Source organism: Gymnodraco acuticeps, unplaced genomic scaffold, assembly GCF_902827175.1.
Source record: "Gymnodraco acuticeps unplaced genomic scaffold, fGymAcu1.1, whole genome shotgun sequence".
NCBI lineage: Eukaryota > Metazoa > Chordata > Actinopteri > Perciformes > Bathydraconidae > Gymnodraco > Gymnodraco acuticeps.
Genome location: NW_022992171.1, coordinates 83,989 through 108,664, shown reverse-complemented (window position 1 = coordinate 108,664; position 24,676 = coordinate 83,989). Strand labels below are relative to the sequence as shown.

At 40.1% G+C, this 24,676-nt stretch overlaps 1 protein-coding gene across 1 annotated transcript in view; it reads left to right on the top strand.

Moving 5' to 3' along the window:
- Nucleotides 1–2,544: 2,544 nt before the first annotated feature.
- dysf (dysferlin, limb girdle muscular dystrophy 2B (autosomal recessive)) overlaps nucleotides 2,545–24,676 on the top strand; it is a gene marked incomplete at its 3' end in the record, with an annotated part of 99,793 nt that continues 77,661 nt past the window's right edge. The window contains 9 exon segments of the mRNA XM_034204642.1: nucleotides 2,545–2,820; nucleotides 15,155–15,210; nucleotides 15,714–15,805; nucleotides 16,310–16,415; nucleotides 20,282–20,405; nucleotides 21,186–21,439; nucleotides 22,203–22,331; nucleotides 22,410–22,472; nucleotides 22,566–22,616. Of these exon segments, the coding sequence (XP_034060533.1) occupies nucleotides 2,733–2,820; nucleotides 15,155–15,210; nucleotides 15,714–15,805; nucleotides 16,310–16,415; nucleotides 20,282–20,405; nucleotides 21,186–21,439; nucleotides 22,203–22,331; nucleotides 22,410–22,472; nucleotides 22,566–22,616 (963 nt within the window).

Sequence of the window (24,676 nt, the reverse complement as noted above, 5' to 3'; positions counted from 1 at the left end):
AGGTGCTTATTTGACAGTAAACACATATATAATGTATGGGTATGTAATTGTATAAACTTGTAAATTGATGGAGTTATTTCTGTTGGTCTAGTTATCTTTTAAAGTTCACCTATCATGCTATTTGTAGGCAATAGCATAGGTCTCAGATATATACAAATATATAAATAACATGTCTATGAAGTGTTTTGCTCAAAATACCAAATAGATCCCCCATTCTAGCCATGCCTCATATCCCTCTATTTCACTTCCTGTTTCTAAAGTGCTGATTTGGGGTATAAAGCTTAAAAAAAAAAAAAAATGATAAAAAAAAAAGGAGGGGGCTGAGCTCATGCGGGACCCGGCAGCTATTCCGTCTAAACCAGGGGTGCCCACACCTTTTCAGCTTGGGAGCTACTTTGGGGTGCTAGTGGACGAAACGGCGGATAAACTGTGGCGCGCTTACACTAATTGCGCCGGAAAAGCGTATAATAGTGCGCCGCAGTTGTGCTTCAGATGAGGAGGTGAGGCCCCCTCATAACTGCATTAACCCGTATGGCACAATACAACTCAGACTGGCTTACCTGTATGTCAATCAAGTGGCAGATGCCATAGTAAGGATGGATGATAAGCTAACTTTAAATATAAAAAAAAAAAAATGAAATATATACATATTTTTTTTCTTCTTTTTTTTCAATGCCATGCGATATACCCTCGCGATCGACGTATTGGGCACCCCTGGTATAAATTAAATACTGTCGTGATCAAACGCCATATCATGGATTATCAAGGTTCTGAAACAGTATGGAGCTCAAAGGCTTTCTCTCTTGCCGGTTATACCACAAGGTGAGTTCCTTTTTACTTCCTGCTTCTTCACACACATGCTCTCCAGTACAGGTTAGCTCTGAGTGTTAGCGATGCTAATGTAAACACCGACCATATTACGTCCAAAACAGTCGGGCATTGTTTCTGATAGCAACGTTTCTGATTGGGCCGTGGGTCCACATTTCAGATATTACGTCATATCGGACTCAAATCTGGATCAGCTCCGTTGCTCCCCGTTTTTAGAGATTTGGGTACGGAGGAAAAGAGAGAGGGCTTTATTTTATGACGCTGCGTGAGTTCCCCGACACACCGGGTACACATATTGATGTATAACAGACATCACAAAGTGCATTTTGCATGATAGGTCCCCTTTAATATTAAATAAGCCGAGTCATACTGAAACAACTCTCAGAACTGCTGTGTTTTTCAGGTTGCTTATCTTCCGGCATCTTCCATCAGCTGTGAGTAATTTGAGAGGATATCTAATTACCCCGAGAGGAGCATTTATAGGATCAATACTCTCTAATTGGTTTGATTGATATGACAAAGTAACACACAACGACAGCGTGATTGTTTATAAAAACAAGAAGGAGCTCAAATCCAACACACAGGTCCACCGTCTTATTTTTATCTCGAGTCCTGAGGGTAGCATACTTCCCGTAAACACACACACACACTCCCTAAATATGCTCATGACATGACTGAAGCCCAGTGGGTCGCACTATAAATAGAGGAGCAACAGAAATCCCCCCCGTCCTCTCACACTTTGCTTCTGTTTCTGAACACTCGTCTGCGCCTCAGATCATTTCATATCTGCTCACCCTTTTATTGGTCAGTGTTAAAATCAAGTGTCAAATCCATAAGTCACATGAGCATTACAATTCCTCGCTGGGTCACATGAAGCATCTTAAAATCCACTTTTCGTTGTGTTGCAGCTTCACACACACTTTCAGTAATCCTCACACAACGTACAGTAAAACACAGACTTGTAGATTGTTTGGATGTTTTATATCAAGACATATTATTTTCTTTATAATCTCAACATCCTGATTTAAACCTGTGTTGTTTTTCCACGGATGCTACATCACATTTTGGCCATGTTTTCCCAATAGACATTTTAATGCTAACAAGATGCAACATATAATGTATGTTTTAAAGAACGTCTATAGTATTTAAGGGTAAATAGAGAAAGCTTTTAGAGCTAACTGGCCCTATAATGTTAGCAATTGGGGTCCATTGTCTATTTTACCTGAATCAGCTCTTAACCACTGCTTTATGTTCAAATATTGTATTTATATATTCATATTTCCCCCATTAAATAACACTAGAAACTCTTGTCTTGTAGCATTGTCGTCTTTTTCTATCGCTGCAACAGATCTGCATCGACCACAATTTCCCCGACCCACTCTTACCCTTTGTCTGTGTGTGTATGTGTGTGTGTGTGCTTGTGCGTGTGTGTGTGTGTGTGTGTGTGTGTGTGACTTGGCAAAGTTCGGTTTGCTGATGATGTGCAGGCATGTGTGACCTGAAATTAAAGGCCACTGTATGTGTGTGTGTGTGTGTGTGTGTGTGTGTGTGTGTGTGTGTGTGTGTGTGTGTGTGTGTGTGTGTGTGTGTGTGTGTGCATGAGTCAGCCAGTGCACCATGCTGACTGTGTGTGTGTGAGAGAGAGAGAGGGGGGGGGCGAGTGAGACAGCTGAGTGTTGCAGCTCTGGTTTCTCACTCTCGATTCGCCCTCTTTGTCTCTCGTCCACTTCTTCTCCCTCTCTCTTGTTTTAAGGATACTTTTTGGATATACTGACCGACGCCCATATATGGACATCACTGTTTCTTGATTTGACAGAGCTCTGCTGAGTGTGTGTGTGTGTGTTTGAGTGTGTGTGTGTGTGTGTGTGTGTGTGTGTGTGTGTGTGTGTGTGTGTGTGTGAGCCATGCTGCGTGTGTTTATCCTGTGTGCAGAGCGTCTGCATACGCCGGACGATGACATCAGTGATGCCTACTGCAGCGTCAAATATGAAGGTACGGTGTGTGTGTGTGTGTGTGTGTGTGTGTGTGAGAGACAGACAGACAGACAGACAGACAGACAGACAGACAGACAGACAGACAGACAGACAGAGAGATTAGCACACCATGGCAGAAAGAAAAGAGATGTTTGGGTAATAAGGGGTGAAGTTCATGTAAAAAGAGTGTGTGTGTGAGGCTTGCATGGCACAATATTGATCCAAACACACACCCACACACACACCCACCCTGTCTGTAACAGCTGAGGTTATTATTGGACAGTCATGTCTTCCAGTCTGTTCGGGCGGGGCGGAGGGAGAGAGATAGAGACAGAGATAGAGGAAGAAGAAGAATTGGAAAGATGTAATGACGTGGGAAGAAAACCAGAAGAGTTATTTAAATAGCACATTAAAGAGACCCTATTAGGCTTTCTGGGGTTTTCCATTTCCTTTTTAGGTTTTAGTGCATGTAAATGGTAAACACTGCACAAAATGTAGAGCGGAAACAATGTGTCCAATACTTACTTTCAATGATTCATGAGTTGACATGATTGGTTTCCTGCTTTCCTTATCAATTGTAATGTGTCTTATTTCACAATCAATGGATTATTGGAGAAAAAGTATTAATTAAAGTAAATATTAATTAGCTATTTGTTTAAAATGAGCTCCATTTCAACCAAATGCAAGAATAAAATCCTGCATTAATGCATGGACATATTTATATCAAGTATAATAGTATAATAGTCAAAGGGGACTTTTAAAATTGGACATTACTACTTTAACTTAAAAGATCTGAATAGTTTATCCACCACTGCTTGAGGGTGTGTGTGTGTGTGTGTGTGTGTGTGTGTGTGTGTATGTGTGGCCTAGTATTACTATACATGTGGGGACCTAAATCTGTTTACATAGTCACATGTGGGGACTCGCCTCCCTTATGGGGACAAATTGGAGGTCCCTATGAAGACTTGGTTAGGTTTAGGATTAGGGTAAGGGTAAGGGTTAGGGTTAGGCATGTGTTGGTTATGGTTAAGGTTAGGATAAGTCTCCAGGAAATGCATGTAAGTCAATGTAATGTCCCCTGAAGTGATGTATGCATGGTATGTGTGTGTGTGTGTGTGTGTGTGTGTGTCAGAGTTCCCGTTAGAATATTTTTTCTCCGGTCAACATGTCCGTTAAAGTTTAAATCTTCCGGACAAAATTTGAAAAGTTCCGGTCAAAGGTCTTCTTTGTTATTTATTGAGCTTTAAAACAAATTGATATGATTCGATATTAAACAAACTAATTATAGTAGATTAACTATTCAAAAGTGTACAGGAATTTACAATAACACGGGAATAATAAACAGAGCGCTCTCCCTCTCCTGACAGCCCGTCAGTATCATGCAGCTCGCAGATCAGTAATGAGTGACCCGACAGTAAAACTAAACATATCTATAACTAGTTTAGGTAGTTTGAGAGGTCATTAAAATAGCTACGTGTGATATTCTAACCTGAAGTGTGTGTTGTTTCGCTCACCGCTGCATGTGATCATGCAGAGCTGCGTGTCGACTCGTCAGCAGCAGCTGATCTATCTCTCCCGTCAGATTAGACTTTACTCGTCGTGTTTATGTCCATATCGATCAGATCCAGCTAGTTCTAGCTAATGATAGGACTACCTGCTTATTAAAAGACACCTAAATAATAAGCGTCGCTATGCAACCGGGTGAGCTGGCCACAAAGTATAGCGCAGCATTATGCATTTGTTTACATGCCCACCGGAACCCCGAGGCATTACCAACAGATCAACGCACAATCAACCCAGACAGGACATCTCTTTCTCCACATTAAGTTAGACATTAGAATTGACTCTTCTTGTTTGTCACATAAGTGGCGCAAGTTGCGCAACTGATGCAGTATTGCGCTAAGGGGAAATTATTTTTGACTGGACACTTTAACCGGAGAGATTTAGATTTGCCGGTCTTCAGCATATTTTACCGGTCATAGTCCGGTAATTACCGGCTAACGGGAACTCTGGTGTGTGTATGTGTGTGTGTGTGTGTGTGTGTGTGTGTGTGTGTGTGTGTGTGTGCGTGTGTGTGTGTGTGTGTGTGTGTGTGTGTGTGCGTGTGTGTGTGTGTGTGTGCAGTAAAGCATGGCTGTGTTTATATTCAACACCATTGTTTACACAGAATGTCCTCCTATGGGCCTCCCATCTTCCTGCCTCTCTCTCTCTCTCTCTCTCTCTCTCTCTCTCTCTCTCTCTCTCTCTCTCTCTCTCTCTCTCTCTCATTTGTCCTCACTTTTATATCTCTTTATTTCCCTTTCTTTCATTATGTTAGTCTTTTGATTTGTTGCCGTGTTTCAGTTAGATTCAGATTTGGATTCTTCTGCTTCAGAGTACAGGAGATATAGTCGAACACACACTGAGTTTCATGAACTCATGACACTGTCTGTTTGCTGCACAAACGTTTCCCTGTGTAATGTAGGGCAATGCCTGCAGTGTGTACACACACACACACACACACACACACACACACACACACACACACACACACACACACACACACACACACACACACACACACACACACACACACACACACACACACACACACACACACAGAACTTATTTTAAAGTTGTGATCACAAGATAATATGGGCATTATATCTGGAACCTTGCATGTAATGTCAGGGCTCTACCATGAAAATGTGTTATATTTGTCACGTTTGAGTTACTTAAGGGGAAATTTAAGAGCAGTAAACAAAAAATAAATGTCTTCAAATGATAGAAGAAGATTCTTTTTTTATAGATATGTATGATTGAAAACTTTCTTAAAAAATACTAGACTTTAGATCATTTCCTCGGTTATGTCATTTTTTCCTTGCAACAATTGCGTACATTTGAGCAAGGATTTCTGGGTAATGTAGTTCAAATCTTCAACAACAAATGAACTTCTGTAAACCTTCTCTTAGTGAAGTCCATCTCAAGGCATGTTTTTAAAGTGTGTACAATTCTCTGCTAGGAACAAATATTTAGTTTTACATGGATTTATTTATCAAAATGTAAAAAAAGCGTCTCATTAGGAAGCTGGATTAAGCCCCGCCCACCAGCTCGCGCTAGGTTGAGCAGTGCCACGTGCTCATCAGGTGTGTATCATTGCACTCAGAAGTAATAGTTAGGTATTTCAGTTTATTTTCTCCATTAGAGGAAGCATTATAAAGATTCATTCACACATGTTGGAGTCAGATAAGGAGTATTTTTGCGCACCAAAATGGACCACAGGTGAAAACAGAAGGGTAAGTGTAGTTAGCATATTTTCTGTTAGCTTGTTAGCTCGTAACTAGCAGCTCATTTTTGGTTAAAAACATACAATAATTTCTAGTGTTTTTTTGGATATAGTAGAAGAAAGCTCCTAGGACCTAGTTTACATTCAGAAACTTCACACTTTACTACAATACAAATATAATACTATATTTGCTGTTAAAATGTTCCCGATGCTAATGCTAACTATACTAGACTGTCTCTTGAATTTGTGATACATAATAATCTACTTGGGTACATCCCAATCTTATACATTAAGGAAAGTGCACAGACATTTCTTCCTGAGTAGAGGAATATAAAAACACCTTTAGTGACATTTTTCACAGTTATGTCAGCATAGTTAAGGTAGGGCTTGGCATTTTGGCGATAAATCGACTCTCCTAATAAAGGTGATTTGTATATCTTGATAATAATATATTTAAGCAAAAGCTCACGACAGGCGTGGTTGGACAACCCCCTTAACTAGCGGGGGGTGGCACTTTCGCGGGAATATCTCCGCAATGGAGCAAGCTTACGTTTCACTTTCGATTGCATGATATAGCCCAGCGCAACACCTTCGTCAAACATGTTGCCACTTGTTTGTACCATTTTCAGGCGATTTGTAATCTGTTCTAGAAAAACTATGTGTTTTTTAGGATTTCAAGAAGCATATAGAATAAACAATGAATGTATTTTATGAACATTTATCCATGCTGGAAGTAGATTTAGATGTGTTAGGACTAGGAGTGAGATAGAGATTGCATCCGATGAAGCATTGCATGAAGTCTGTTGATGATCAGGGCTGCATAAACGTTTTTTTTATTTTTGTTTTGTAGGCAGGCCTCAGAGAGTTAGACTTGGGCCTGCGACCACAGTTTTACTGTATTTTGTTTTGAAAATCCACAGCGGAGGTTTGTGTCGTACTAAAACCACCAGACTCAGGGACAGCTTCATCCCACAGGCTATAAGACTGTTAAACACCTGAACTGTTGAAACAACATCCACAATATTCATCTGGCTGCTACTTAAACATTATTTATCTATTTACCTAATATATCATATTTCAATTACTTGCATATAGACTCTTATTGCACTATTTCACTTTTTTAAACTATTTTCTTCTTGTATCTACTATTTACTTGCACTATATTTGTCTGTTTATCTGTGTTTTGAGTTGCACCGTTGGAGAAGCCTGTGACACAAGATGTTCATCGACATAACTACACTGTTGCTATGTTCGTTTGACAAATGAAGAACCTTTAACCTTGAACCCTACTACATGCGGTGTATTTTACATATCTCTCAGTAGCCAACGATCTGTGAGTCTGTTGGCTCGGACATAAACTCCGTAATGAATCTACATTTCATAAGAGGTGTAAAACCTGAGAGCATTTTAAATCTTATTTGAACTAAATGCTTATATAATCTGTAGTTGTATTTGTATTGTTGATTTATTGTGTGAACGAGGCGATATACAGTAGAGGAGGTTAAGCTGTTATGTACTGTTGGAATGGGAAGCAGGCCTATTGTTTCTGGATGTTTGTGGAGTCAGGTGGTCCGTGAGTGTTGGTTAAGTGGTCCTTGGTATGAACAAGTGTGAGAAACACTTTAGTGGATTGTCAACGGGGGGAGCCTCGCTGCGGGGAAATTATACAGATGGCTAGTACGCCCCTGAAAAATGTATATGCACACGTTATTACTAATAATATTAAAAAAAAAATATATATATATATATATATATATATATATATATATATATATATGGTCGAATGTACTTATTGTAAGTCGCTTTGGACAAAAGCGTCAGCTAAATGCAATGTAATGTAATGTAATGTAATATATATATAACATTTTTTTTTTTTTTTTTTTTTAAATTTTTCAAGTTTTATTTTGTAATCATCTCGCGACCCCCACTTTGGGAACCCCTGACATTTTTTTTTTATGAGATCCATTTGTGGCTGACGATATTTAATTGTCGTCGGCCACATCGCACTGCATAGCTTAACAGATAGCGAACAAAGACTCAGAAGACAGTTGTTGAGTTGACGATTTACTGAGGCTTGAAATTGTAAAACTGCAAGAATAAACAGAAAAATACAACACAAGTTACACAATTGAAATAATACATGTGCAACATAATGCAAATAGAGTGCAGTATAATCAACAGCCTATGCTCAGAATGAGCTATGTCCGTTAGCTTAGCAGCTAGTTAGCTTAGCTTATCTTAAACATTGAAACCACACAATCAATTAAACCACATTTTTGAAACACATAACTTGGCACACAGGTACATTTGTATACTTACAGACAGATCTACTCCAAGGATTATAACAAAATGATCTGTGGCATAGAACTGAGCTACGATGTGCTCTGCATGGCTTTGCTGTGTAAACTAAACACAAGAAGGAGATTCGCGCTATTTGGTGCCTTAAAGCTACAGTACCGACTTTTGCCACTAGCGGGTGCCAATACACTATGGTGCCAGAACAACTGATCTTTGTACACTGTGTGGCCTTATTGCCCCTCCTCATAAACATTTGTTTCTGTTCTTGAGTTTATAAAATACGATTGGAGACTAAAGAGACAATGATTGACATGTCTTGAATGTGTTTAAACTAGAGGAAAAATGAATTTAAGGCACGTTTATTTTAATATAATTGACCTTGAGGGTAGTTTTTATTTTTAGATATTTAACAATTGAGCTATTTCAGTCAGAAGAAAACCCTGGAAACTATTTTAACCTATTTTTTATCCAAATAAGATCTCCAGAGTCCTTCAAAAAGATCTTTACTTTCATGTCTAAATTGAGGACATTACTGTTTTACTACAAAGACTTTTAAGGCAGTCAGATGAGTGTTTTAGGCAGAAATGGGATTAGAAATGCTAGATTTGGTTTGCACTTGGTTTTTCATGCTTGAATCCACAAAATTACACAAACAGAGATAACAGGGATTCAATTAGAGGGGAATGTTGTGGCAGAGATGTGGGAAAGATAGGGAAACATCCAGGAGACAAGGGAGGAAAAGAGAACAGGAAATGTTGAGATTTCCTCTGGATGTGAGGTGTTGTTCTCTGTTTCCCTACGAGTGTGTAGAGAGAGTCGGAAAGAGGCTTTGTGGACGCTATCGTGTGGGAAAAGAGCTTTTATTTTGTGGTTTCTGTTGGAAAACAACCACATTTTTATGTCTGTGGGAATTAATCTCGCCAATCAAGTCATGGAAAAGCGTTAGAATTAAATCCGACGTTGCAGAAGACCTACTTTCAAGTATTGGATATCTTTTTGTTTGGACCAAAATCATTCTCTTTTAAGCTTTTTCTGATCCCCTCATCTTCTTGGCACAAGTTCGTCTTCCCTTTGTTGGTTTTGCCGGTCGTTTTCAAAGCTCCCGGGGTCATGTAAGCAGTTACTTCAACCGTTGGATCCTTCTTTCACCTGCTGTCGTTGAGTTGAAGAAAAATCCAAAAACAGTTCTTTGAGCCTCGCAGGTTTCAGGAGGTTTCAGCCATGTTACGATGCATTATTCAGCGAGCCAACAACCTGAAACACTCTCATCCTCTGGCTAGTGTCTCCTTCAGAGGTAAGAGGATCATGGGAGAGTCAGTTATTGGACTCAATGTGGCAGAACATGCTACTCTAGCACCAAAAAATGTAGAAATAGGACTCAAAATAGGTACTAAGAAAGTGTCTTTTGTTGCAAAATCTCTCAAATTGTACTTTATAGATATATTGAAAGTCATGTTTGTGAACCACTGCTGATTTTTGGCTCGTGTCAGTCAAGATGTTATGGTTGTTTTATTGTTGCAAAGTTTGAGTTTTAAGGTGAATATGAAACAAACTGATGATTTAACTTCCACTCAATGTGAAAACCATGATTCTTATTATTGTTTTCTCATCGATCTTGTCTTTTGGGAGAAACGATGCACTTCCAAGCCTTTTCCGAGGAACAAGCCTTGTTTTAAAACAGGTTTTATTCAGTTTTTCATGTTTTATTGGTGGTTTACATACTCTAATATGTTAGACAACAGTCTTGTGATGAACCCATCTTCAATCATCGTCTGAAATCTGAAGTATTTCAAGACGAGGTTAAGTCAGGGCGTTAAAGCCCCTGTCACACTGTCCCGAAATGTACACCCGATGGACACACGAATATGGAATTGTGAATTTCGCACGAAGATGGCCCCGAACCACACACGCAGGCAACATTTACATTACATTTAAGACATTCTGCAACGAAAGTAACACAAACAATTATGTTAAAGTACTATGATACTGTACTGATATCTTCAGACTTTATTCTTTACTTTCTCCGTCTTTATATGTAGAAGATATTACGTTTTCTCCGTCATGTTGTTGTTTCCATAGCCACAACAACTTCCTGTCAACTCGCCTTCATAATAATATATTATATCCTTTTCAGTTTCACAGAACACAAATTGGGTTATTTACATAATATGTTTACATGATTTTGTTGTGCAATAAAACAACCCGATGGACACACGATAAAGGAAATGTTCAAATTCGTAGCAACATCGGGCCATTCGTGAGGGCATCTTAAGCCTTCGTATGACCGCCGGTGGAGTTTCTCAGGCTCCGGCAGCAACTTCATGAGCGGTGGCAAAATCTTTGGCATGCCAAAAAATAGCCGAAGGACCTTGTGAAGGTTCATTTTCGTGTTGAATTCGTGTGTCAATTTTGCTCTTCGTAAGGCCATCGTGAGGGCATCTTGTTATCATCGGTGCCATCGGGCATTCGCCCCGATCAGAGTGAGGGCGAATGCACCGATGATAACACGAAGATGACACGACTTGACAAGATGGCTTAAAGGCCCTGTCACACTGTCCCGAAATTGACACCCGATGGACACACGATAAAGGAAATGTTCAAATTCGGCTGTGATCGTAGCAACATCGGGCCATTCGTGAGGGCATCTTAAGCCATCGTATGACCGCCGGTGGAGTTTCTCAGGCTCCGGCAGCAACTTCGTGAGCGGCAACTTCGTAAGGCACTCGTGAGGGCATCTTGTCAAATCGTGTCATCTTCGTGTTATCATCGGGCATTCGCCCTCACTCTGATCGGGGCGAATGCCCGATGGCACCGATGATAACAAGATGCCCTCACGATGGCCTTACGAAGGGCACAATTGACACGCGAATTCAACACGAAAATGAACCTTCGCAAGGTCCTTCGGCAATTTTTGGCATGCCAAAGATTTTGCCACCGCTCACGAAGTTGCTGCCGGAGCCTGAGAAACTCCGCCGGCGGTCATACGAAGGCTTAAGATGCCCTCACGAATGGCCCGATGTTGCTACGATCACAGCCGAATTTGAACATTTCCTTTATCGTGTGTCCATCGGGTTGTTTTATTGCACAACAAAATCATGTAAACATATTATGTAAATAACCCAATTTGTGTTCTGTGAAACTAAAAAGGATATAATATATTATTTTGAAGGCGAGTTGACAGGAAGTTGTTGTTGCTATGGAAACAACAACATGACGGAGAAAACGTAATATTTTCTACATATAACGACGGATAAAGTAAAGAACAAAGTCGTAAGATATCAGTACAGTATCATAGTACTTTAACATAATTGTTTGTGTTACTTTCGTTGCAGTTGTATGTCTTACATGTAATGTAAATGTTGCCTTCGTGTGTGGGTCGGGGCCATCTTCGTGCGAAATTCACAATTCCATATTCGTGTGTCCATCGGGTGTCAATTTCGGGACAGTGTGACGCGGGCTTTAAGGAAAGTAAAAAGGCATGTTCAAAAGCACATTTAAAGTCTCGATGTTGGCTACATGCAACCGTGTCTCCTCAAGATATTACTCTCCTAAAAAACTTCAATGCATTCTTAATTATTCATTTTTTTCTCCTGTGTTACAGTTGCAGTTTTAAACACATGGGTACCGTTGTAAATAGAAACAAAACCCAACTAAACTACTTGGTTTGGTTTAGCAAAATATCTTAGTTTGGCTTAAAATAAACAAGTTTGTACTTAACTGAGGTTATAATAAGTCGACGTTGACTTTTCGTTTCATGTGTCCTCCTATTTGAATAGAAATGAATACATGATACGTCAAAAACGAACCTAATTCGATAGAAAAACTGCTTCTCTTGACACAAAATGGACGATGCCATTACATTGCCAACGTAAGAACATGAAACCTGAGTGTTAAGTCTAGCAGCACCCAAGATAAGCTTTAATTGTTGTGCCTTAAATGTGAAAATGGAATTCTACTCACTCTTTGTCCTAGAAAACCAAAACATGTCACAACAGTTTACTTGGTCAAAGCACATTTATTTAATATTTCTGAAGGACAAAACCATGTTTAGACAATGTTCCTTAAACAGCATCTTAGCTTAAAGGCATGGGTGTTTCCCATGGCAACAACTGCCTGGATATCTCATGTACTGGGGTTGCTAGGAGACTAAGTGTAAACTTCCTACTGTAGAACGTCATATAACTGACTTTTTAAGATATATCTGTCCCTTTTACAGCATTCATTCAGCTTTTAGGAGGATCAGTGTGTTGTGTTGTAGCTACAGGTGAGCTTTGTCGATGCAGAACATAAGAATCTGTTTAATCGAATGTCTGGAGGTGACTTGGCTACCTGTCGTGTTGTTTTGTACTTTCCACGAGTCAGTCTCTGCCTCCTTAATGCGTCCGACTTCCTGTCTTTGTTCTGTTTCCTGGTGCCATCATACGCCGAGGTGGAAGAAGTACTCACATACTTCTACTTATAAGTAAAAGTATAAATATCACAAAAACACTCCACTACAGGTAGAAAGTACTACATTCAAGATGCTACTGAATTATAGACATATTACTAGCGAGGGAGAAACTACAATACTTCCCTTTATTTGAGTACAAGTACAGCATAAATACATATATATAGAAGTACATGTAAACATTTTACATGAGTAAATGTACTTTAAAAAATACCAGTACTGCACACATTCTTGTAATTGGTGGTCTGGAGATTAATAACCTTAACCTTTAAATCTCTCCATGTTTTAGGGGCCACAGATCACACACACACACACACACACACACACACACACACACACACACACACACACACACACACACACACACACACACACACACACACACACACACACACACACACACACACACACACACACACACACACTCACACACACGTCTAAACTTAGCCTTCCCAAACGTAACTCAGTGGGTCACAGTTGGGTTTATTCTGGTCTCTCATGACAGAAACTGTGCCAAGCTGAACCTGAACAGGAAGTCCACGCTGTGCCACTTCCTGTCTCTGAGATGCTGGCTACGATATCAGACACACACACACACACACACACACACACACACACACACACACACACACACACACACACACACACACACACACACACACACACACACACACACACACACACACACACACACACACACACACACACTTCAAAGTACCCTGTTGACCCCTCTGTGGAAGGGTGGAGGTGTTTTTTAAAACATCTTCCAAGAACGGAGGTACACTTGCGTAGGTGTTTGTGTAAGAATGTACGTGTGTGTGTGTGTGTGTGTGTGTGTGTGTGTGTGTGTGTCTCACATTAGGTGATGATTGTGTGGAAAACAGGAAAGCAAACATCCCTGGTAAACCATGCACTTCCAAGTCTTTTCTGGGAACACACCTTGTTTTAAAAAAGATTTAATTCAGATGTTCATGTTTTATTGAAGGATTAGAAGTTGTAATATGTTGGACTAAACTCCCTTAATCAACCCATCTTCAATCATCGCCACTTCGAGCTTTGCAGTTGTAGTTTTAAATGTATTTTCTTGGGAACTATTGGACTGTTTCTGATTCAATTGGATTCAGATATTCACGTTCACCTTTAGATGAATTGTTATAACTGTAGTGACCTTTCGACTCATCATTCGGTCACCATTTGCATTTGTCCAGTACATTGGCTTATAACCAAATACCTGCTATCATTCCCATTAGCTTAGCATTACTCTCAGTGTCTCATCAATGTAAGCATGCTAACACACTCAGTTCAGATGGTGGACACACAGGGTGTTATTTTTTAGAAATGACACCCTGGAACATATTTAGCTTTTTCAGTAGCATGTTAGCTGAGTCGTTGTAACACCACGTTAGCATGTTGATGTTTCTGGAGGCTTGTTTATCTTTTCCAGGCTCTGTCCATTTGTCTTTCTCTGGGTTTAACTGAGTCTAAAATCCAGACAATAGTCATTGTTTCTGTTTCCTTTCATCTGGAAATAACATTTCAATCTGTTCCTCTTTTTGATTTAAACCAAATGGAAGTGGGGATAGTGGTCGCCAATATGTGTGTGTGTGTGTGTGTGTGTGTGTGTGTGTGTGTGTGTGTGTGTGTGTGTGTGTGTGTGTGTGTGTGTGTGTGTGTTAGGTGAGAGCTATGATAGCAGTTAATAATGAATGAATCCTGGCAGTTTATTGGTCGGTTTTATGTCCCACTTCCTGTCAGAGTTTCTAACAGACAGGACATCAGAGCGCAGAACTCCCATGTTACAGGAAGTCACAGAAAGATAACACACACACACACACACACACACACACACACACACACACACACACACACACACACACACACACACACACACACAGACACACACACACACACACACACACACACACACACACACACACACACACACACACACACACACACACAGCTGCTCCTTTTTGAACCTCCGTTCTTGGAAGATGTTTTAAAAAACACCTCCACCCTTCAACAGAGGGGTCAACAGGGTACTGTGAAGTGTGTGTGTGTGTGTGTGTGTGTGTGTGTGTGTGTGTGTGTGTGTGTGTGTGTGTGTACTCTCTGTTCACTGACTCATATTTGGTCTTAAAGTTTTTGTATTTGAATTTAAAGTATTTAATAAATATGTATTAATATAAATGAATAACTACTGCAATTAACTTGATAGCTAATCATTTATCCAGCATTTGGTTCATTTGGGGATAATTCAATAGGTTTTTTTCTCAATTTAATAGTTTTACAATCTGTTTCTTCTGCTATCTTTTAATATTGTCTGTTTCTTCATTTCTTTAGGGTCTAAGAAGAAGACAAAGGTCGTCAAGAACAACCCTAACCCCGTTTGGAACGAGGTACGTCCTTCATAAGAACCTCATATTCATTTTGTACTGGACAATTAGTAAAACAAACAAAAACACCTCTTATATCTTTTATAACCTTTTCTTGTTGCTCCTTGTGGAAAGTACTCATTTTAAATCTGCAAAAATAAGCTTTTAATGTGAAAATCCCTCCATTCGACCACCATCACCAAATCAAGCCGTAACAGAGGAGAGGTTTGGTTGCTTTTCCCCAGAGAACAAATGCATCCTGTTAAATCATAACCGACCCTGAACTCCAGTACTTTGTCACATTTCTTCTCACAAGATCCCATTTTCACCCTCAGCCCAAAGCATAACATGGACATTCATTTATTTAGTCTTTGCCCTTTAAACCTTGCAGAAATCTTTATATTTAAATCTGAAACAGAACAACAATCAAGACTGAACTTACAACTTATTTTAGATTAAAAAAGCGAAGTCATAGTCTCCCGTTTTCCCTCCTACTTGTATTGATTACTGATGTGTTTCTTTGCCAGGGTTTTGAATGGGATCTGAAGGGGACTCCTCTGGACTCTGGAGCAGAGCTGCACTGTGTCGTCAAAGATCATGAGAAGATGGGGAGAAACAGGTACTGCATGCACAAAGTCTACCAAATACATGCTGTTTTGAAGAAGCTTTCAGTGACGCCAAAGGCTAGATCATTATCCCCTTGGTCGTTACCTGTAAAGAAGTTAAAGTAAGAATACATCAATAAAAAATGCATTAAAATATATTAAAAATAATAATGTAAAATGGAAGAAAATATTTATATATTAATACAAGAAGATAAAGTTAAATTAAAAAAGAATAATAATAATATGTATTTAAACATACAGTTAAAGTAATATGTCCCAAGAGAAGAGAAGATATGTATATCAATATTAGAAGTTGTCAAATAAATAATACAATTAAAACATATGTATTTTAAAAATAAGAAGTTAAAGATATAGAATAAAAATATGTTTATGAACGTCTGATGTTGAAGCAGAATGTCAAATAAATAAAAACATTTTTATAGAATATAAATAGTATATACAGAAGACCCCTGATGTGTGTGTGTGTGTGTGGTGTGTGTGTGTGTGTGTGTGTTCAGGTTTCTGGGGGAGACTCACCTGGCTCTAAGAGACGTTCTTAACTCTCCAAACTTTGCCGCCACCTTCACCGTCTCCCTGCTGGACACCAAGAGGAACAACACCGGGGTCAGCACACACACACACACACACACACACACACACACACACACACACACACACACACACACACACACACACACACACACACACACACACACACACACACACACACACACACACACACTCACACACACACACACACACACACACACACACACACACACACACACACACACACACACACACACACACACACACACACACACAGATTGATTTACAGTCTCATTGTGTCACGAAGCTACGATAAATCACTCTGAGTTTCCTGTCTGGATCTTAAAATAGAGTGAAATGGGGATAACCAACACATCCTTCTTTCTCTCTTTGTCTTCTGAATCTAAATCAGTGTGAAGCTGTAGCAGTTGCCAATGCAGTGAGATCATTCAACTCATCTAAACGTCACAAGTCATTGTCTAAAATCAAATATTTTTTATTATAAACTGTCCAAATAACGTCAGTCTTTTTCCTTTGAAAGGAGGAGACACATTTCACTGCTACACTCACCCTGTGCTTATGAATAATGTTCATAAAGGACATTAGTATGTTAATTTTCAGGTGTATATCAGTATGTAGTGTCTCTACTTTAAAGAGTCCTCTCCTGCTGATGTTCAGGTGTATATCGGTATGTAGTGTCTCTACTTTAAAGAGTCCTCTCCTGCTGATGTTCAGGTGTATATCAGTATCTAGTGTCTCTACTTTAAAGAGTCCTCTCCTGCTGATGTTCAGGTGTATATCAGTATGTAGTGTCTCTACTTTAAAGAGTCCTCTCCTGCTGATGTTCAGGTGTATATCAGTGTGTAGTGTCTCTACTTTAAAGAGTCCTCTCCTGCTGATGTTCAGGTGTATATCAGTATGTAGTGTCTCTACTTTAAAGAGTCCTCTCCTGCTGATGTTCAGGTGTATATCAGTATGTAGTGTCTCTACTTTAAAGAGTCCTCTCCTGCTGATGTTCAGGTGTATATCAGTATGTAGTGTCTCTACTTTAAAGAGTCCTCTCCTGCTGATGTTCAGGTGTATATCAGTGTGTAGTGTCTCTACTTTAAAGAGTTCTCTCCTGCTGATGTTCAGGTGTATATCAGTATGTAGTGTCTCTACTTTAAAGAGTCCTCTCCTGCTGATGATCAGGTGTATATCAGTATGTAGTGACTCTACTTTAAAGAGTCCTCTCCTGCTGATGTTCAGGTGTATATCAGTATGTAGTGTCTCTACTTTAAAGAGTCCTCTCCTGCTGATGATCAGGTGTATATCAGTATGTAGTGTCTCTACTTTAAAGAGTCCTCTCCTGCTGGTGTTCAGGTGTATATCAGTATGTAGTGTCTCTACTTTAAAGAGTCCTCTCCTGCTGATGTTCAGGTGTATATCAGTATGTAGAGTCTCTACTTTAAAGAGTCCTCTCCTGCTGATGTCCAGGTGTATATCAGTATGTAGTGTCTCTACTTTAAAGAGTCCTCTCCTGCTGATGTTCAGGTGTATATCAGTATGTAGTGTCTCTACTTTAAAGAGTCCTCTCCTGCTGATGTTCAGGTGTATATCAGTATGTAGTGTCTCTACTTTAAAGAGTCCTCTCCTGCTGATGTTCAGGTGTATATCAGTATGTAGTGTCTCTACTTTAAAGAGTCCTCTCCTGCTGATGTTCAGGTGTATATCAGTATGTAGTGTCTCTACTTTAAAGAGTCCTCTCCTGCTGATGTTCAGGTGTATATCAGTATGTAGTGACTCTACTTTAAAGAGTCATCTCCTGCTGATGTTCAGGTGTATATCGGTATGTAGTGTCTCTACTTTAAAGAGTCCTCTCCTGCTGATGTTCAGGTGTATATCAGTATCTAGTGTCTCTACTTTAAAGAGTCCTCTCCTGCTGATGTTCAGGTGTATATCAGTGTGTAGTGTCTCTACTTTAAAGAGTCCTCTCCTGCTGATGTTCAGGTGTATATCAGTGTGTAGTGTCTCTACTTTAAAGAGTTCTCTCCTGCTGATGTTCAGGTGTATATCAGTATGTAGTGTCTCTACTTTAAAGAGTCCTCTCCTGCTGATGATCAGGTGTATATCAGTATGTAGTGACTCTACTTTAAAGAGTCCTCTCCTGCTGATGTTCAGGTGTATATCAGTATGTAGTGTCTCTACTTTAAAGAGTCCTCTCCTGCTGATGATCAGGTGTATATCAGTATGTAGTGTCTCTACTTTAAAGAGTCCTCTCCTGCTGGTGTTCAGGTGTATATCAGTATGTAGTGTCTCTACTTTAAAGAGTCCTCTCCTGCTGATGTTCAGGTGTATATCAGTATGTAGAGTCTCTACTTTAAAGAGTCCTCTCCTGCTGATGTTCAGGTGTATATCAGTATGTAGTGTCTCTACTTTAAAGAGTCCTCTCCTGCTGATGTTCAGGTGTATATCAGTATGTAGTGTCTCTACTTTAAAGAGTCCTCTCCTGCTGATGTTCAGGTGTATATCAGTATGTAGTGTCTCTACTTTAAAGAGTCCTCTCCTGCTGATGTTCAGGTGTATATCAGTATGTAGTGTCTCTACTTTAAAGAGTCCTCTCCTGCTGATGTTCAGGTGTATATCAGTATGTAGAGTCTCTACTTTAAAGAGTCCTCTCCTGCTGATGTTCAGGTGTATATCAGTATGTAGTGACTCTACTTTAAAGAGTCCTCTCCTGCTGATGTTCAGGTGTATATCAGTATATAGTGTATCTACTTTAAAGAGTCCTCTCCTGCTGATGTTCAGGTGTATATCAGTATGTAGTGTCTCTACTTTAAAGAGTCCTCTCCTGCTGATGTTCAGGTGTATATCAGTATGTAGCATCTCTACTTTAAAGAGTCCTCTCCTGCTCATGTTCAGGTGTATATCAGTATGTAGCATCTCTACTTTAAAGAGTCCTCTCCTGGTGATGTTCAGGTGTATATCAGTATGTAGTGTCTCTACTTTAAAGAGTCCTCTCCAGCTGATGTTCAGGTGTATATCAGTATGTAGTGTCTCTACTTTAAAGAGTCCTCTCCTGCTGATGTCCAGGTGTATATCAGTATGTAGTGTCTCTACTTTAAAGAGTCCTCTCCTGCTGATGTTCAGGTGTATATTAGTATGTAGTGTCTCTACTTTAAAGAGTCCTCTCCTGCTGATGTTCAGGTGTATATCAGTATGTAGTGTCTCTACTTTAAAGAGTCCTCTCCTGCTGATGTTCAGGTGTATATCAGTGTGTAGTGTCTCTACTTTAAAGAGTCCTCCTGCTGATGTTCAGGTGTATATCAGTATGTAGTGTCTCTACTTTAAAGAGTCCTCTCCTGCTGATGTTCAGGTGTATATCAGTATGTAGAGTCTCTACTTTAAAGAGTCCTCTCCTGCTGATGTTCAGGTGTATATCAGTATGTAGTGTCTCTACTTTAAAGAGTCCTCTCCTGCTGGTGTTCAGGTGTATATCAGTATGTAGTGTCTCTACTTTAAAGAGTCCTCTCCTGCTGATGTTCAGGTGCATATCAGTATGTAGTGTCTCTACTTTAAAGAGTTCTCTCCTGCTGATGAATATAATCATTAAGTAGCTTCAATAATGCAGTTAATTTTCGTAATTTTTTAAACAATTTCGGGGGAATATAAGCTCGAAAATGTACATCGGTACATCGTCCAAATACGGGACGTGTCCATTTCTACACAAACGTTCCTTATGATATATTAACCCTGCGTTTTACAATATAAAAACACTTTCATAATATCTGCAACATGCATTACCAACAAGCTTGTGCAATAATGAACTTAAGATTGATTCTGTTAAATGCTATAACTCCTTGGTTTAAGCTTGTATATTCTTTTCTTTCCAGAAGGTGATTACGTGTGGAATTTTTTTTATCACACAATGGAACTGAAATGTCTCCGTCTCTTCTCTCCAGGCGACGTTGACCCTGCAGGTTTCGTACCTCCCTCCTCCAGGAGCGGCTCCTTCATATCATCCGCCCCCCCACCCTGAGCATCTGCCGCACAGCAACCCCGGGGTGGAGATGGACACCGTCACAAGTAAAAAGATCATTAGTGACATCAAATAAATCAGTAAATATAAATCATAATAGAAGTGTCTCATTTGTAGTGAAGTACATTTACTTAAGTACAGTTTTGACACTTTGAGTATTTTTCATTTAATGCTACCTCAAACTTCTACTCGACTGTACTTTAGTTGCTTTACATATTCACATTATTAGCAAACACATATTTTAAATAAACTTCTTCTACTGTTTATATTGTAATATACATGTTATTTATAGCATTTTAATTACATTTTTGTATCTTTATATATATTTCTCATATTTATTTGAATGTATCTTTTAGTGGATATTTCACGTTAACATCCTATATTTTTATTTAATGAGTTTATTTAATTAATCTTTTTTTGTGTTTCACTCTAAAATGGAGCTTTCACGAAACCCAAGTTACCCACTATATTTTTATATAATCTTTTATTTAACATTTTACTTTAACTTTCTTATGTTGATATTGATGTCTTTATTCAATTGTATTTACATATTATATGTATTTATTTTCTTTTAAACATTTTCTATTTATATTTTTCAATTTCTTCAATTTTTCCAATATCTTCAATTTTTTTATATTTTGTACACATTTAAAAAATATTGTTTTACACATTTTGTAAAACATGTTTTACACATTTTTAACACATATTTAATTGTATAATGAAGCAAGTGTCACTGTCACCCAGTTCTACTTGGGATTCATTAACTATCCTTCTCCTAATTCATCCCATATCGTTCCTCATATATTTCTGTGTCTCCTTCCTCTCAGTGATTTCTCTGGACACTTTGGGGGACGAGGACACGGAGAGCATGATAATGGTGGATCCTCCGGAGGACCAAGGAGGAGACGACGGGCGCTCCATGGTCATCGTGGGTCCTCAGGGGTCGGGCCGCGAGTCGCCCGCCGCTCAGACCCCAAAACGCTCCCCGCCGTCTTATAACACCCAGGGGGGTCTGAGGAAGAGGAGGAGGGGCAACAGCAGCCACAACAAACCCCTGCCCAACAAACCTCAGGATCTGCAGGTGGAGATTTATTTTACAATGAGTGTTATTTGAGTTGTTTTAATTTAAAATAGACTAAAATAGACTTTCAAATAAGCAGATGCTGGCAGGTAAGGGTGTAGGTCTGACATTATTCATATATTCACCTTTTTAAAGACAGAAATATAAAGAAGGCTTTTATTTATTCTACTATATTTGAGCTGTAAAATATTCTGCACTGTGCTCACAGCGCCGCCGTGTGGTGATTCTGATGAATTACATAAATAACATCATCAATTTATTTAGTTTGTGTGTATTCAGGGGTGGATGTGATGTTTTATTTATTTAGTTAGTACAGGCAAGAGACACACATGAGCACCCAACAGTGTTGATGACATGATTTGATATTATCATCTCACGAAAAGTACTATAAATAAAAAACAGTAATAATAATCATAACAAAGACAAATGATGAACAGTTATATTATTTCTCAAAACTATGATACAAATCAAGAGGACAATAGCAGACTGTAAATATCATCTAGTAAAATAATTGCCTTTATAATGTAACTTAAGTCAAGATAGGGATAATGCTAGTAAAAGTAAAAGTACCTTAGTTAAAGTCACATGATAAGAAAACACTTAAAAAACAAAAAAACACTTAACAATTATTATTCTTACAGATAATTACACTTTTTATAAATAACTATTATTTTAGAAAATGTTAAGATGCAAACCGACCTACTTTATAGGATTTATATGCTGAAAATGACCCAAAAAATAATCTTCGTATGGTGCCACTCAGGTCCGTGTGCGCGTCATCGAGGGACGACAGCTGCCGGGCATCCACATCAAACCTGTTGTTAAGGTTACGGTTGCCGGGCAGAACAAGAGGACTCGCATCAGAAAGGGAAACAACCCGGTCTTTGACGAGGTAAAAACAATAATATAATTAATATAAAAACGCAAATGTAACCGTCAAACTGCAGCTTGATTGTTTTCCTCTCCGCAGACGTTCTTCATGAACTTCTACGAGACTCCTTCAGATCTGTTTGACGAGCCGATCTTCATCACTGTGAGTTTTTATATCTCCGTTTCAATATTTAGATAAAGCTTTCCTGTTGTGTTAAATGTAAGAAAAGCACATTTTTCTTTACCTGCCCGACAGGTGTGTGACTCTCGCTCTCTCAGAACTGATGCTGTGATCGGGGAATTCAAGGTAAACTCACAACAAACACTTTAAATACACAAAGATATCAAGTACTTAATACTGGACAGTTGTAGGAGAAGTAGTCAGATATAAATACAAAGAAAATCCCCTAAATGAAAGTAGGCATTATAACACCTGGGGGAAACTTCTGAGGCAATAGGAGTCAGGACTCAGAGAGACACGAGGAGAGCTGGAGCTCTGATGGAGTCAGGACTCAGAGAGACACGAGGAGAGCTGGAGCTCTGATGGAGTCAGGACTCAAAGAGACACGAGGAGAGCTGAAGCTTTGATGGAGTCAGGACTCAGAGAGACACGAGGAGAGCTGGAGCTTTGATGGAGTCAGGACTCAAAGAGACACGAGGAGAGCTGGAGCTCTGATGGAGTCAGGACTCAGAGAGACACGAGGAGAGCTGGAGCTCTGATGGAGTCAGGACTCAAAGAGACACGAGGAGAGCTGGAGCTCTGATGGAGTCAGGACTCAAAGAGACACGAGGAGAGCTGAAGCTCTGATGGAGTCAGGACTCAGAGAGACACGAGGAGAGCTGGAGCTCTGATGGAGTCAGGACTCAGAGAGACACGAGGAGAACTGGAGCTCTGATGGAGTCAGGACTCAAAGAGACACGAGGAGAGCTGGAGCTCTGATGGAGTCAGGACTCAAAGAGACACGAGGAGAGCTGAAGCTCTGATGGAGTCAGGACTCAGAGAGACACGAGGAGAGCTGGAGCTCTGATGGAGTCAGGACTCAGAGACACGAGGAGAGCTGGAGCTCTGATGGAGTCAGGACTCAAAGAGACACGAGGAGAGCTGGAGCTTGATGGAGTCAGGACTCAGAGAGACACGAGGAGAGCTGGAAGCTTTGATGGAGTCAGGACTCAGAGAGACACGAGGAGAGCTGGAGCTTGATGGAGTCAGGACTCAGAGAGACACGAGGAGAGCTGGAGCTCTGATGGAGTCAGGACTCAAAGAGACACGAGGAGAGCTGGAGCTCTGATGGAGTCAGGACTCAGAGAGACACGAGGAGAGCTGGAGCTCTGATGGAGTCAGGACTCAGAGAGACACGAGGAGAGCTGGAGCTCTGATGGAGTCAGGACTCAGAGAGACACGAGGAGAGCTGGAGCTCTGATGGAGTCAGGACTCAGAGAGACACGAGGAGAGCTGGAGCTCTGATGGAGTCAGGACTCAGAGAGACGAGGAGAGCTGGAGCTCTGATGGAGTCAGGACTCAGAGAGACACGAGGAGAGCTGGAGCTCTGATGGAGTCAGGACTCAGAGAGACACGAGGAGAGCTGGAGCTCTGATGGAGTCAGGACTCAGAGAGACACGAGGAGAGCTGGAGCTCTGATGGAGTCAGGACTCAGAGAGACACGAGGAGAGCTGGAGCTCTGATGGAGTCAGGACTCAGAGACACGAGGAGAGCTGGAGCTCTGATGGAGTCAGGACTCAGAGAGACGAGGAGAGCTGGAGCTTTGATGGAGTCAGGACTCAGAGAGACACGAGGAGAGCTGGAGCTCTGATGGAGTCAGGACTCAGAGACACGAGGAGAGCTGGAGCTCTGATGGAGTCAGGACTCAGAGAGACACGAGGAGAGCTGGAGCTTTGATGGAGTCAGGACTCAGAGAGACACGAGGAGAGCTGGAGCTCTGATGGAGTCAGGACTCAGAGAGACACGAGGAGAGCTGGAGCTCTGATGGAGTCAGGACTCAGAGAGACACGAGGAGAGCTGGAGCTTTGATGGCAAACACTGACGGGTTATTTGGAGCTTCGGCCGGAGAATTACTTACATAACATTATATAAGTATTATAAGCCAAATTGACTCTAAGTATGCAAGTAATAGTATTGAAGTTGTCGTAAAATGTTCCCTGACAGTGGCTCACTATTATATATAATGTTTGTAGATTAATAATGATTGTTTATTGTTGAATTTTGATGCTGTGAATACAATATTTACCCCTGAGATGCAACGAAGTAGATATATTTTTCAATATAATTAATGACATGTTTGGATAATTATTTCCTTTGACCCTCCTATTGTCTTCGTTCCCCCCCCCCCCCTTACTTTGGTGTTCGCG